The sequence below is a fragment of the Mustela erminea genome, chromosome 15 (assembly GCF_009829155.1).
Source record: "Mustela erminea isolate mMusErm1 chromosome 15, mMusErm1.Pri, whole genome shotgun sequence".
Classification (NCBI taxonomy): Eukaryota; Metazoa; Chordata; class Mammalia; order Carnivora; family Mustelidae; genus Mustela; species Mustela erminea.
The window spans coordinates 12,181,702-12,197,669 of NC_045628.1; the positions used below are offsets into that span (position 1 = coordinate 12,181,702).

General features: G+C 50.2%; 1 protein-coding gene across 1 annotated transcript in view; it reads left to right on the top strand.

Moving 5' to 3' along the window:
- Nucleotides 1-15,968, top strand: part of SLC15A1 (solute carrier family 15 member 1) — a 49,619-nt gene that overhangs the window by 3,195 nt on the left and 30,456 nt on the right. Inside the window, exons 2-5 of the mRNA XM_032315192.1 lie at nucleotides 11,779-11,795; nucleotides 12,198-12,279; nucleotides 12,377-12,518; nucleotides 13,421-13,540. Coding sequence (XP_032171083.1) covers nucleotides 11,779-11,795; nucleotides 12,198-12,279; nucleotides 12,377-12,518; nucleotides 13,421-13,540 — 361 coding nt within the window. The remainder of the gene's footprint in view (nucleotides 1-11,778; nucleotides 11,796-12,197; nucleotides 12,280-12,376; nucleotides 12,519-13,420; nucleotides 13,541-15,968) is intronic.

The following is a 15,968-nucleotide window of genomic DNA, read 5'->3' on the forward strand; positions in this document are numbered from 1 at the left end:
CTGAAGGCAGAGGCTTTAACCCACTGAGCCACCAGGCGCCCCAGTGGACTAGTTTTGAAGGTGCCGCAAACCTGGTCACTTAAAAGTTCTTCCACATTCTTCCTTCTTTCTAGAAGGTCTTGGGTAAACCAAAGAACGGTGCTGAAGTCTGAGGGAGGCTGGCAACCTGCTGTGGGCTGTAAGTGTCCAGCTAGAAGCTGGAGTTTCTCTCGAAGGGGACCCTGGGCATCAGACCCTTGGGGGAATCATGGACCCCTCAGACAGCAGGAAGAGAGAACTTCTGACCCGGGGTTCTTTCAGGCTGACATGTCTGTAGGTCAGTGGTCTTCAGTCTTTAGTCTACATCACAATCACCAGAGTGAGGGCTAATTCCAGCACGATGCTGGGCCCCAGCCCTTGAGTCTCCACTTCTGGGGCAGCGCTCAAGGATCAGCATCTCTACAAGTTCCCATGTCCTGCTGCTGCTGGTCCCAAGACCCCACGAGGAGAACCATTGCTCAGAATGACTCTCACTGACAGGCTCTGTTTTTCTCAGGCCACACTCATGCCCAGACATCGTTGCTGTGCCCCGCAGCGGAGATCGTGGCAGTAAGATCTAGTGCAGCCTGGCCCTGGCTTGGCAGTAAATTGGTAGCTAGAATTTGAAGATTAGCTTGCGCAGGCCAAGACTGTAGCGTAGGGAAGAGCAGGAGAGATGAATCCAATGGCTGCTGGGGGAGGGGCCGGTGGTGAACCTGCATCCCTGACTGACGCCTGATGAGTTTCTTAAAGAAACTCATAGCCTGGGGGGCAGGAACACAAGCCCAGAAACAAATTTTTCCATACTGTGGGGCTTTACTAGTCAGTGAAAGCAGCAGCTAATGGTGTCTCGTCAAAGCTGGAGGGTGTGCCATCTTCATGCTGAATTTTTACCCAGTCCTTCACACCTCTACAGAATGCCCAGGGTAGAATTATTCCATGTTTGATTTATTTGGATTTTTTGTTAATACTTTTCCTGCTGCCCTTTGAGTTACTGGAGAACAAAGAGCCCATGAGGGATTCCTTAGCTGGCTAGTTCACTAGCAAGAGGGACCACCGTCTGTTCTCCAGGGTAGAGTTGTGCATGGCAGGAACCAGGGTGGGGTCAGGTTGGGGGTAGGGCATGGGTCACTCAGCTGGTCACCCTCACACCGCTAACACCTCTCTGTGCTGCGGCTGCTCTCTGACCCAATGGCATCTCGATCCTATCCCTGGCAGCAGAGAATGTCGGTGGGTGTCCCAGGTGAGCTGATGAAGGATATAAAAACAAGGGTGGACTCTGAGGAACATTCCACATTCTTCTGTGATGATAGTTAAAGAATAAGAGCAGTATTATCTGCAAATGAGTGAGAACCACTGACTCAGAATCCTGGGTTGCAACATAAAAAACCCGGGAACCTCTGTTTTGTAATGTCGTCTCTTGGTTTCGGAGCCCAGGAATGTATCACCTGGATGGAGGGGCATCTCATGGGGTTGCTGCGAAGGGGGCCAGGTCAGATGGACCATGCTGTGCATCTGCTCACCCCCATGCCTCTGCTTGTTGCCGAACCTCCACTTGCTGCCAAGCCTCAGAACAAGTGCGGCTACCATCTGTAGGTGGTGCAGAGTTAAAGGACAGTCTCAGCAGCTAGAAAGTGGCCCCGAAGGGAAGGGATAGCATCTTCCACAAACTTTCTGGAGAAGGAGGAAGACCTAGTTCCTCTAAGCCTGGACACCAGCCAGGTCCTCCCACGGGGCTTCTGAAAGGAGCCTGTCATTGGAGAGGGTGTAGAGCCATCCAGTTGTTGTGTGGGGACATGTGAAACTGGGCACATACCCCAAGGAAAGCTTGGTTCAAGAATCAGACTTAAGACTAGAAAATTCGCAGAATGTACTCACATAAGAAGACCCATTGAAAGCTCACAGACCAGGTCTTGAAACTTGTACATTCTGCTTCAAGATTTTATTGTAAGCTCTAGCAGGACATATCAGAAAGTACGTTTGGGATGTTCTTGGAAGAGCAAACCTTTTTCCTCAGTTCATCAAAACATGTCAGCTCACACGGTGTATGAGTTTCCTGTGGCTGCTGTAACAAAAGTATCACAAACTGAATTGTTTAAAACAGCAGAAGTGGGGTGCCTGGGTGGCTCAGTCAGTTAAGCAGCTGTTTTCAGCTCAGGTCATGATCCCAAGGTCCTGGGATTGAGCCTTGTGTGGGGCTCCCTGCTTGGCAGACAGCCTGCTTCTCCCTCTCCTTCTGCCTGCCGCTCTGCCTACTTGCACACTCTCTATCTCTCTGTCAAATAAATAAATAAAATCTTTAAAAATAATAATAGCAGAAATGTAGTCTCACAGTTCTGGAGGCTGGAAATCCAAATTCAAAGTGTCTGCAAGGCCATGTGCTCTCTGAAGGCTATAAAAAAATCTACTCCATGACTTTCACATAGCTTTGGTGTTGTCCACAGTTCTTGGCGTTCTTGGCTTAGAGATGGGTCACTCCAGTCTGTCTTCATCATTACGTGGCCATTTTCTCCCCACGTGTCTTCATGTCACCTCCCCTCTGTGAAGCTCTGTCTTCACACGCCTGTCTTCTCATAAGAACACCAAGCATGTGGGGTTAGGGTCCCAGCTTTTTCCAACACGACCTCATCCCAAATCGTTACATCTGGAAAGTTCTTGTTTTCAAAGAAGGTCACAATCTGAGATTCGAGGAAGGACATGAGTGTTGGGGGACACTATTCAACCCAGAAAATATACTAATAAAATATTGTTCTGAAAGATGTATGTCAGTTATATATGACTTTAGGCAGGAAGTATTCTTTGTGTGTAAAGAGGACACCACTGTGGTCTCCATCTTCAGCTAAGATGCTACATGTAATGACTAGTATCTTTCCTAGCAAGACAGGTGGATTTGGAGTATAGCGCTAGTCCGTTCTAAACAGCCATTTATTGGGGCATGTGGGTGGCTCAGTCATTTAAGCTTCTGACTCTTGATTTCAGCTCAGGCCATGATCTCAGGGTTGTGAGATCATTGGGCTCCACACTCAGTAGGGAGTCTGCTTCTCTCTCTCTCCCTCTGCTTCTCCCCTCATTCATCTCTCTCTCTTTCTAATAAATGAATAAATCTTTAAAATGCACATATTTTACCATTCCAGGAATTTCTTAGAGATATTCTCATGATAGGGATGAAGCCATGTACAGCCTAAATATCACCATGGTGGTGGGGGGAATGGAGGTGCTGTAGATCACTTTGTAGCCTAACTTCACACTTCCTGTGATCATAAGTATTTTTTCCAGTCATGAACTATCATCTAAGAGAAAAAAACAAAAAACAAACAAACAAAAAAAACCTTTGTGTCTAAGATTTAGGATCTCAAATAAATAAGTAATGGAATTTAGGGTCTCTAACTGAATGGCTTCCAAAACATACCCCCCAAAAGACCAGGAGGTTGGTTACTTCTGATTTGGTGACACTTTCATGCCTTTGGCATTGTTCTCACCTGTGACGACACACGGCATTTCAGGGCTGATGCTGCGGACTTGTTTCTGTTATCTGTTGGGCAGTTTGCTGCTGTTTCCTGTGCTTCCCACTCTTGCTTCGGCCTAGAGCCTGCTGGAACTGAGTGACCTCCCCTGCCCACGCCTGAGGCAGAACCTGGGCCTGGCCCTGGGCACTTTCTGTTTCGCGTAACAGCTTACTACACATTAACCTGTGGCACCCTCCTGCCTGGGGAAACTTTTCCTTCAACTGGGAAGTAAACAATCTTTGAACCCATCAAAAGTCAGGAGGCTCCTGGGGCCCGGAGCGGTCATTTCTTTCGGAAGGAGAATGGGAACAGCCCTCAGGTCTGTAATTCTAGAACCTACGTGCTAAAAGACAGGGGTTATGTATAAAACCACCAGAGGCGGCCACCGTGGCCTCTGAAGCCTATGAATTTAGACAGACCCGTGTGGAAATCTTTTTTAAAAGGTAAAAGGGTGCCTGTAACCTACAGCGATGGGTGTGACCCTATTTGGAAATGGGGCCTTCACAGATGTAATTAGGTCAGACGAGGTCATCCTGGAGTACCAGGGGGCCCCCAGTCCAATACCGCTGGAGTCCTTCTACCAAGGGGACATTTGGACGCAGACACACACGCAGGGAGAAGACGGTGTGAGGTTGGAAACAGAGGTCTGGGTGGAGCTATCATGAGCCAGAGGACGTCTAAGAGGGTCAGTAACCCCTAGAAGCTGGGGAGAGGCCGGGACAGATTCCCCTCACAGCCTCAGAAGCCCGGCTGACACGTTGGTCTCGGACCCCCGCCAGGTGGTGGAGGCGCGGCGGTCAGCCACGCCCAGGACGACACAAGAGTGAGGCGGGGCTGCTCATCATCACCGGGGAAGCCCGGCCCCAGCAGTCCTGCTCCTGCCACAAGGGGGCGACACAGTTGTGAACCACGAACCGCGAAGCGGCTCTGGACTCTGCTCCTGTCTTCTCAGCAGCTGGGCTCATCATGCCTCTGGCCGCTGTGGCCTGTATGGAAACAGGGACACCAGCGCCCCCAGACTGAGCTGGTCCCCGCCGTGACACCGTGCCAACGTCACTTAATGAGACCTCTATGCTCCCATCAGCCTGGTTTCCCCGTGTTTAGCTTCATGGAATTCGGGTTTAGTTGACGTTCCTAGTTCTCAAAGGACCGATAACCCATTTGCTTTTCGCCGGGATACCTTGGTTGAACTGGCGTTCTGGGAACCAGACATCCGTGTGTCCTGGTGGAGTAGTCGTTTGCTGACGGAGCAGAGGAAAGATAGTGGGGAAGACCGTATTTGTGGAAAAGAGTCTTTCTACTAAAAACAACAACAAGAACAGAACAGAAAGATGGACAGGACCTGGCCGTCGACGTGCAGGCAGTACCCTGTGTGAGGTCCTGTGGGGCTGGAATGCGGCCGTGCTCCACCCAGGGACACCTTTTCTTGTTGGACCCAAGCCACAGTCCAGCCCAGCCCTGCCTCCCGGGGCAGCCTCCGGCTTCAAGCATCACGGTCCTCTCACGGGCACACAAATGCCGGATGGAGCAGAGGGGCCCTCAGGGTGGGAAATGGGGCGACAGAGCCAAGTAAGAAAAATAATGATCAAGTCGGGCAAGAAACAACCTCAAGATGGATCATTCCAGAAACCAGGGCCTGGACGACAGGCACAATACTTGTCCTAAAGCTCACCTGACCACGGTCGGGGACTAGCCCATTTCAGAAAAGAAGAGTGCTTCTTCTTAATCAAAGTTGATCGATTTTTGGAAAAAACAAACCAAGTGTGCCACACAAGGCACTCAGCCCCTTCCTGGCTGCCCCCAGCCCCCATGCCTCCTGTCACCTCGACTTAGGTCCACCGCAGTGACCCTGAGCCTACACCCTGCTGGGCTCTTTTTGAAGTGGTGCACACTTGATTTCCACACCGGAAAGGCGGGGAGAGAGCCTCTGGTATGTGAGGCTCTGTGACTTCTGTCGGTTCAGAAGTCAGAACAACGGCGCTCTGCCAGGGCAGTTGTAAAAAGACTAGAGAAATCTAAAAGGGGGTACCTGGGTGGCTCAGTAGGTTAAGCGTCTGCCTTTGGCTCAGGTCCTAGGATCGAGCCCCGCACAGGCTCCCTGCTCTGCTTCTCCCTCTCCCTCTTCCCCTGCCTCTTGCTTGTGCTTGCCCTCTCTCTCTCTCTCTAAGATAAAATAAATAAAATCTTTGTTGAAGAAAAGAGAAATCTAAAAGGAAGAGAGAGTATCTGGGAGGCCAAGGGGCGGGGCGAGGTGCTAACGGCCCTCATGGCAGCAGAGGCTCTGAAGGATCCTGGTGCGGAGAGAGAATTGAAGTCGTGCAGCCTGACGGGTGGGGCGGGGGAAGCTGGAAGTCGGATGCCGGAGGGCTGGTTGTGCTGTGCCAAGCGGCAGGTCTGACCTCCAGGCACCAGAGAGCCATCCTGAATCGCTCCGTCTGAGGACACTCAGGTCCGCTGGGGTGGAAGGGAGACGGGGAAGGTTGGCACAAGGCATCATCAGACAAGGCAGATGATTCTGGCTCATCATAGCCAGAATCACATCAGAGGAGCTGATCGCCTGGCCCCGAGCCGCCACATACCTTCACACCGGACCCCTTCCTCGCCTGCTCCCCAGCATTGCTCTGGAGCAATGAGGGGCTCCCAGACCACGGCGGGCCTGATCCCATGCAGCTGGTGGGGCCTCCCCCGGGGATGTTCGGATTGGTTAGGTCTGGGATGGGCCTGAGAGTGTGCACCCCTGACAGGCTCCCAGGAGCTGCTGCCGCCGGGCCAGAGATCACACTTGAGAACCACGGCAGCGGGGAATTGAACAGCATCCCGAAACCCCTACAGCCACACGCACATGGCACATTGTAGTGCTGCCCGTTCAAAACAGCAGCTTAGTTGAAAATCGGTGGTTGTTCCTGTGGCTTGTGTTTAAGAAGACTGGCTTTCCCCTGTCCCCAACCTGCTAATCCCCGTGGCCTTGTTTCCTAGGACGGTGTCATAAAGACTGCCTCTTTCTTTGAGGGCCCTTCTCAGCCCTGCCAGGGGTTCCCCATCACAAGGTCTTGCCCATATTTTCATCTTATATCAGTCCCTGCCACACATCCATCTGCACTACCGAGCTGTCTTTCCGGGATGCCACAAAGAGCAAAGTTCATTTCATGGCGGCAGATCTGATCTTACCAACCAGCTTGCAAAGGCGGCGTCAGCATCTCTCGGTGACGGAACGGCGGGCCAGAGGTGGACCGCTTTGAATCCGTAAAGCCACACAATTAGGAGGGGTGTCCCCAAGTGGAGGCTTCCTTCCCGCACCCCACGGCCCATGCCCTTCCACCTAAAAGAATCCAGACTTGATTAGCGTAACTCATTTTCCTCCCGGTTTATGAAGCCATTTTCAGACCGCCTCCTTCTTTGCAGCAGACCTGGAAGGCAGCATCATCTATATGGCCAGCATCGTCTATATGTAGACCTGCAGACGTTAGAGCAAGGAAAGATGCCGCCAGATCCCATGGAGCAGGCATGGGACAGGACTCCTGAACCCCCAGACAGAAAACATAGCTAACGGAAAGAATTATTTGAAAAAAGAGCACTTTGCAGGCAAATAAGACTTGCTGGAGGTTAGAGTCTTAGTTCTATGTGAACAGTGAGGGATTGAGCGATAAAGACCTCCATGTACAGAGCTTGCGGCAAATCCTTATTTCCTATTAGCCGTTGTCACACACAACCACAAACTTAGTGACTTAAAAAGGACACGGATTTCTTATCTCGCAATTCTGGAGGTCAGAAGCCTGCATGGGTCTCACTGAGCTAAAATCTAGGTGTCCGTAGGGCTGTGTTTCTTCTGGAGGCTCTGGGGGAGAATCTGGCTCCTTCTCTTTTCCAGCTTCTAGAAGCTGTCACATTCCTTGCTCGTGTTGACCTTCTAGAACTCACCATCGCTCCGACCTCTGTTTCCTTCTTCACATCTCCTCTTTTGACTCTTTTAAGGACCCATGGGGCCACCAGATAATCCAGGATAAACTCCCCATCTCATGGTCTTTAACTTAGTCGCATCTGCACAGTCCCCTGGCCGTGGAAGGTGACACATCACTAGCTCCAGGGTCAGGACACAGACATCTTGTGGACCACTGGTTCTGCCGGCCACACCATGCAGGAGTTTCATTCCTAAATGCAATACATAACTTACTCCCTCAATTTTGCTCTTGGGGTGGTGGAGAGGAGTTTCCTCTCTGCCCAAAGGTAAGAGCTGCTCAGACAGGGGCAGCTTCTTCATTCCTTCCAACTTCCCAAGTCCAAGTCCTAGAAATGCTCTCTTCACACCCATCATGTTGCTGAGAGAATTCTTAATTTCTGAACATGAGCTGTTACAGTTAGAATTTCCATCCCTAAATGTCCAAAATATGGAACCTGCTTTGTTAGACAGAAATGAAATGAAGAGTTTTCATTAGGTCGTGGGAAATTATAGTAGACTGTCTTTCTTGGTTTTGCCTCCTCTCTCTCTAAGCCGGTAACCACAGAAACGTCTAATGCACACTTATCTTATTAAATTCTTTGGCCAAACGAAAGACAAAAGCACTGCTAAGCCTTGAATAACAATAGGAGCCAGAGCGGACTCTGTGCCCGGTCCTGGCACGCCTGATTCTAAGCTGCTTTATTGACTCCGATCAGCAGTCACATCCAAGTGACCCACGCATGATGCCAGAACCGCCGGCCACTCAAACTCACTGATTAGATGTACTGTCCGGATATGGACGGATAAGGCTCCCCGTCCACGCCCTTGAGCTTTCTCAGAGAGTGACCCTATTGACACGGATGTGAGATAAGAAATGCTGACTGCACCGTCCATCCACCAAGAGCCCTGAATCCCGCAGCAGAAGAGGTTGGCAACCTCTGACCCCTAATAATCAGAGTTGCTCTTTGGAATGTGCACCTTTCAGAAAAGAACAAGCTTCCTGGGTGAGGGCTGGGTACGAAACCTCAGGTGTTCCCCAGGGTGAGCTTAGGGATTTCACCTGCCATTTCGTAGTTCTGAGGGTGCTGGTTGCTGGAACAACAGCGAAGCTCTCTTTTCCATAACTGGTTAGGTTTGAAGTAGACAAAATCTTTAGCGCCAACTGTTTGGCAATTAATAATGGTAAGCAGTAATTTTTACCCAAAAATGATAGGCGTGGGGCACCTGGGTGGTTCAGTTGATTAAGCATCCGACTTGGTTTTGGCTCATGTCATGATCTCTGGGTCGTGGGATCGAGCCCCGCATCGGGCTCCACGTCCCACGGGGAGTCAGCGTAAGGATTCTCTCCCTCTGCCCCTCCCCTCATTATCTCTCACTCTCTCTAAAATAAATAGATAAATCTTGAAAAAAAAAAATTACAGGCGCTACCATGTCCTGAGAAACCATGGGGAAGGAACAATTGCGGGGAAGCTCCAGGCTGTCTCTGTTGGGTTTGGGTCTTTGGGCCTCCCTCCTGCTTTTCTGTCAAGGCCTAGGGCAAGGACCTGTCTGAACCCAGGGCAGGGGTGCTCAGCTTGCTCCGTCCGGTCTGTGGGGAGACAGTAGTGAGAGCACGTTATGGGAGCAAAAGCAGGCAGCGCATCTGCGGTTTCCTCTAGAAGACGGGGCTCCGCCGCAGCGAAGCCGGACTTGTCTGCGGACATTTGTTCAGAAGCGCGTGCTCCGGACCGGGTCTTTTATTCCACTGGTGAGCAGCAGTCCCCGGGCTGGCGACGAAACTGGCTTGTGGCCTGCCGCAGTCATGGTCCCATGCGGACACAGAAGGCACACTCGGAATAGGAGTGATTAGTCACGCGCACGCACACACACACACACAGACACACACACACAGACACACAGACACACATTTTGGAAAAGGCTGGGGGAGGGGTGCAGGGAGCCACTGATGTCCATGCAGGTGCCCGGAGTGGTGGTCTCAGTCACCACCCCCAGGAAGTGGTTCAAATCTGTGACCAGAGCCTGGAAAGAGAGTTGTGTGAGGAAGGCCTACTTCAGAGGAGCCGCAACTATGTCTTGAGGGTGCAGCCGTCTGAGGTGATTTCTGGGGAGGAGGCAGGGAAAGGAACACCTGACCCCTCTGCTCACCCACCAGGGCTCCTCACTGGCCAAACCCTGTGGGGATCGCAGGGACGACATGCAGTGGGGCGGCCTCACAGGCAGAAGGAGGCTGGAGCCAGGATCCGAACGTGGGACGCCATGACAGATATGACTGAGCCTCTGGAATACTTACTCATTCAACAAACACTCGATTTCCAACCTGTGGGGCGCTGAGGACTCTGAGGTAGCAGCATCTTCCTGAGTGAGGCACCAGGCCTGGGCTGGGGGCTTCACACTCAGAACTGTTACACCGGTCCTGTGAGGGCCATGGTGTTGTCTGCCTCTGACAGGAGGGCTATCTGGAAGGAAGCTGGGCTCGTCCCCGGTCACAGCTGGAAAGCCACACGAGTGTGAGTCAGCCACATGTCCCCCTCAAGTTCACACACTTCACCTGCCACCGCTTCAAGTGGCTCCTGCCCACAAGGAAGTCTGACTGGGGAGACAACCAGGCTCTCCGTGTCAAAGAATCTCCTTCCAGAACTTTATAAATGGCAGGAGTGGGGCCTGGCGCCTCAGGAGCCCAGGACAAGTTCTTCCTCGCCTTAGGACAGGGACTGAAGGAGCACCATTCCTCTCGAGAGGGCAAAAGCAAGACCTTGTGACGTGAGGCCAGGGGCCACGCAGAGCTGGGGAAGTGCCGGTGCCCACAGCGCAGCGCGACCAGAATCAGGAACCAGGCCCCGGCCCACGAGGGGGGTGGCTGGGGGCCTGGACCACCGCCGGGGTCTGGGCCAAGCGCAGGGTTCCTCAGGCAGAGTTGCGGTTTTGTTTCATGTGGGCTGGGGCTCAGGGCGGGCCCATAACGAGAATGTGAGGCGACAGGCCAGCTTCCGTATTGGCTTCCTGCTCAGGGCAGCAGGCTCGGGGTGTCTCTGTGGGGCTCGGGGCGGGGGAGGTAATAAAGCCGACTTCTGCGCATCAGTCAGGCAACATCGCAGCCTGTGGGTGGTTCTCCGGAGTGGGGGGTGTCTCTGAACCAGCGGGGACATCCCCTGTGGGACTTGTGACACATGCAGACTCCAGGGCCCATCCCCCCTACCTCAGAGGCAGCCGCTGAGAGTGTGGGATTCAGCAACCTGCTCTCACAGGCCCCCCGATGGTTCTGGGGCCCACCGAAGTTTGAGGACCCTTCCATGGGGTCACTGATGCATAACAGAGGCAGGGAGCGCTCAAGCGTCCCCCGAAACAAAGGATTCTAGGATCCGGGGAGGGGCTCTGTGACAGGCACGGGTAGCTACAGGACCTTGCTCTGGGGCAGGGAGCTGCCTTGAGACAGGGTATGGGACAGCTGTCATCATATTTCAGGCGAGACCAGAGCAGGGGCTGGGCCGGTGGGCATGATGGGTATGCCGAGGATCTAGAAGGTCGAGTCAACAACGCTGGATTTGCACTGGCTCACTTGGAAGCTCACGTTTTTTTTCCTTCCTGTTCTTCCAATTTCTTCTTCTGACAATAAGGCCCTGCTCTGTGGTGGGCACTAGAAAAGACGTCGGGGGTGGGGAGGTGGATACCCCTAGAGGGGAGCCAAAGATGTAAACCACTGAGCTCTGGGAGCACAGGGAGGCAGACAGGGCTCTGTGAAGGTCCTCTGTGGCCAGGTGGACGACAAGGATAGGAAGGGGCCAGGGCTGACCCGGGAGTTACGTACGGTCTTGTGCATTAAGGACTCTGGGCGGGCGCCCCACGTGCTCAGCAAACAGAGCTGAGAAGGGCAGGAGGCCTGTCTGCGTGCGGAAGGGGCTAGAAGGAAGGCCGTCACAGGTAAGGGGAAAGCTGGTCGGATCCTCGTTGTGTTAGGCCCCCTGTGGCATTTCATATTTCCCTCCTTGAATCCCCACCAAACCCCACTGACCGCGTGAGATCATGAAAGGCATGCAAAAAGGTTTGGATTTCATCCTGTGGCCAATGAGCAGCCTCTGAAGTGTTTCAAGGAGGAAATGGCTTTGGCACCATTCTCGAAGCCTCTGACTTTCAAGTCTGACCACAACGAGAATGGCCTGCAGAGCTAATTAAAAGAAAATCCGATGCCAGGCCCCACTCGCCAGAGAGAGCTGGAAGGGTCTGGACAGCACATCTGTCTGCCTGAGAAGTCAGAGTCTGAGCGCGGCCTTAGCAAAAATATTTTAATTACCTAATAGTGGTGTTTTGGTTTTCTTTCAGGGATGTCCAAGTGTCGGGTGAGTATCCTTTTTCTTCTTCTCTGCATAGCTTCATTTGGCAAATTCCAGTCCATTCTGCTTGTGTAAGTTCACAGCTGTGCTCCCTTCACTTCCCAGATGTCTGTCATCTGCGTGAATCGGTGTGGGAACAGTCTTGAGTTTGTGTGTGAAATTTCTTCTCTTGAGGAAATGCTAATGTCTAGTCCCTCTCGAACGAACGAGAAAACTAGATGCTTTATTTCACTGTTGTCTCTGTGTGGCGTGTGAGGGCATAAAAATTTCTGAATTCTAGATCCACTTCTGGTTAGTCACTGCCAAGTTACTAAATACCCATCAACTACTTTTCATGCCGTTAGCTTTGTCTGTGACTGTGACCCAGTGAGGAGCATGTTTCAATCTTACACCATTTCCTTTTATCAGGGTTGCTTTGGTTATCCCTTGAGCATCTTCTTCATCGTGGTCAATGAGTTCTGTGAAAGATTTTCCTACTATGGAATGCGAGGTAACGATTTTCACCCTTCTCCCCTTGAGCGAAGAGCCTGAGTTACCACAGCTCCTAACTTTGTCTCCCTCCTACTTCCCTTGCCCTCTGCCAAAAGCCCTCCTGATTCTGTACTTCAGACGGTTCATCGGATGGGATGATAATCTGTCCACGGCCATCTACCACACATTTGTGGCTCTGTGCTACCTGACGCCGATTCTGGGTGCGTTGATTGCTGACTCCTGGCTGGGAAAGTTCAAGTGAGTGTTTCTAGCTTCCTTGTGAAGGAATAAGCCCAAAAGGAATGATAAGCTTTGTGGTTTGGAATGATGGATGGTGGGAACAAAGAATCAAGGCATATCAAACTCTTAGGAGAGCTGCTAGGCCGTGTTTTGGCTCAGATCCTATCCCCAGAGTCTAGTACAGTGCCTGGCATTGAACAGTGAGAATGCAGGTAATGCTGGTGAGTTTTTCCCCTCCTCCAAACAATGATAACATCTTTGTCCCCCTTGAAATAGTAGCAGGGATACTATCCATCATTAATCATGTGTGAGGCACGGAATTGAGGTCTAGAGAACATGGAGGTTCCCCGATGTATATGCTTTCTACTGGAAGGCTCACATGGCTCACTGGGCAGAGAGGACATGGGGCGCTCACCCAGATCTGTAGGAACAGCTCCATGAGTGTACCCAATAGATAGTTACCGAGAAGTCCCTAGGACTTAATGAGCGAGGCAGTGGAGGCTCTTCTGGGCCAAATTCACGGAGAATTCAGTACAGTACAAAAATAACCCATGGCCCACTCCAGGCCAAATATTGTTACCAGGCACAAGGTAAGTCTCTCTTACTGTTTAATCGTAGATGTTCTCATTTCAGTAGTCAGGTAGAAGAAAACATTGTGTTTTTCAAGTAGTTCAAAGATGAAACAGACCTTTTCCCCTTCCCCTGGCCCTAACCAATGTTGCTGGACTCTCACCGGCTGAGTGACAGATCGTCCAGCAGCCTGCCTTTCCGAGAGTTACCAGCCTGACTCAGGTTTGAGCAACGAGCATACGCATGACTGGGCTCTTGTGTTTTGAAGCAGGAGGACATTCTGTGGGAGAAGAGGAAGTGGACAGGTCTTGCATAACTAACTTGGATTCTCTTAACCCATTTCAACACAGGACGATTGTGTCGCTCTCCATTGTCTACACCATTGGACAGGCGGTCACCGCAGTGAGCTCAATTAATGACCTCACAGACTTCAACCATGATGGAATCCCCGACAACCTTTCTGTGCATGTGTGAGTTGACATTATTTGTTGCCCTACCCCACCCGGCCACTGGTGGCTTCCTTCGTGCTCGAGTGTTTGGTCTTTTTCCTTGAACTTCACCATAAGAGTAAGGAGGTCTTTCCTCCCTCATGAGCAGAGAGAAAGCTGTTTAGTTGACTAAGAGTTGGGTCTTTGAATGTCACTATCCTCAAAGTTGTCCAGGGTCACGGCTTGCTTGATGGCTTGCTGTCTCGGGTCCATCTCAACGTGAGACATGGTCAGCGTACGGAATACTTGGGTTAATCTTGATCTTCCCTAGAGGGACATATCTCCCACGAACCTGGATCCCTAATTGTGCCAGGTTTCCTCAAGACTCTGTACCTTTGGTTGTCTTCTCGTACCAAACTTCTGCTTATTTTTCAGCAATTTGTTTTGTAAGTATTTGGTCCAGCCCTGTTGTTCTGAGTTCTTGATAGAAAGGGCTATTGACAAATGCTCCTCTGGGAGATTAATTTCCCATCACTGTAGTCTGGCCCAGTAGACAACTTATAAGGATTTATTTTGCTTCCGGTTCTTGTGCCTCAGTTCCTTGATCCATGACTAAACCATCTTATGGGTTGAGAAAGTAGTCACTGAAATTCAAATTAGTCTCTGCAATTCCTACACTTCTGGTTTGTTGTTAGTCAATCAGATTACTGTTTAGACCCGGTCCCTCGTGACAACACCCGTGGTGCCCACAGGGCACTGTGTTGGTGGAAGGGAGTGGCTCCATGCCCACGTGGGCAGCTCAGACTTCCAACATCTAATGCCCAGTTACCCACAGAGGAGCCGCAAGTTCTGGGCAGCCCATCTTCCTCATGCCTCCACTTTCTCTTCTATAATATCAATTAAGAACAGGGACTTTGGAGCCAGGCTAAGTGGGTTCAAATGCTGACTGTGCCTTTTACTAGCTGTGTTACCTTGAGCAAATTTCTTAACCTCTGTGCTCAGGTCTTCTCGTTTTTACTGCTGCCTACCTCGTGTGGGACACTTGTCGTCATGGTGAGCGCCTACACGTGGCCTGGCAAGTGAGAAGTGTTCAAGAAAGCTTAGCTACTGGGTGTATTTCATGGAGTTAGAATTATGGCATGTCTACAACTCTCACAAGAGCGCAGGGAGTATCATATCCAATTGGTTGGTTTTGGTTGTCATTTAAAATGCTTGAAGTGAAGAAAACAAAAAAGAAGAAAAACACGAAATAAAAAAGAATGCTTGGAGTGACAGCACGGAGCACAAATTCTATTAAAAGGCAAAGGAAAGAAATCCTTCAATTAATTCAAGTAGACAATCATGGTATTTTCAAGGTTCCTTTCTATGTGCAGTATCTTTCTTGACTTTCTCTGTTCCATGAAATATTTCTTAGCATTTTAAAGCCATATTTGCAAACAGGAAGGTATAGAATAAATACTTATAAAACCTGTAATTTGTAGCATGTACTATAAATCCAACAAAAAATGATAAAATGAGGGGTAGTAAATTCTTTTTTTTTAACAAGTCTTTTTTTTTTAAGATTTTATTTATTTGAGAGACAGAGATCACAAATAAGCAGAGAGGCAGGCAGGGAGAGAGAGAGAGAAAAAGAAACAGGCTCCCCACTGAGCAGAGAGCCCGATGTGGAGCTCAATCCCAGGACCCTGAGATCATGACCTGAGCAGAAGACAGAGGCTTTAACCCACTGAGCCACCCAGGTGTGATTTTTTTCTTTTCCAATACAGGAGGTAAGATACTTACAGATAGCTTAGAAAATGCAAATTAAAGTAACTAACACTTGGGGTGCCTGAGTGGTTCAGTTGGTTAAGTGTCTGGCTTCGACTCAGGTCATGATCCTGGGGTCCTGGGATCGAGCCCCGAATTGGGCTTCCTGCTCAGCAGGGAGTCTAATTCTCACTCTCCTTCTGCTACTCCGCCTGCTTGACTCTGTCTCTCAAATAAGTAAATAAAATCTTTTTAAAAAAGTAACTAACCCTTAATCTCTTCTGTTACTATAAATAATCCCTTTCATTATTGTAAAAATTATAGTCATAAATCTTATGCTCTACTTCTTTCCTGTCTTCTGTACTCTGTAAACAAATTAAACTCATCTATATTACCTGATATTCTGCTTTGTAATTAAGTCGTGTTTCCCAATGTCTTCTTTTTTTTTTCTTCCCCAATGTCTTCTAATGACTATTACGAGTCTGTTATGATTGTACCAGAGACAGTGCTTAAATATTTTACTTAGCCATTCTTTTAGTGAGAATGATAAGGCTACAGAAGAATCCCATACATAAATACTTGCTCAGTATTCAAGCTATTGCTCTGCATTTCCTAAATAGTAGGTAATGGTACTAACATGAAGGCCCATGAATTCAACTTTCATTCACCTTCAAGACTGCAATCCTGTGAATTATCTTCTCAAACAGATTGAGCCCCTTTTCTG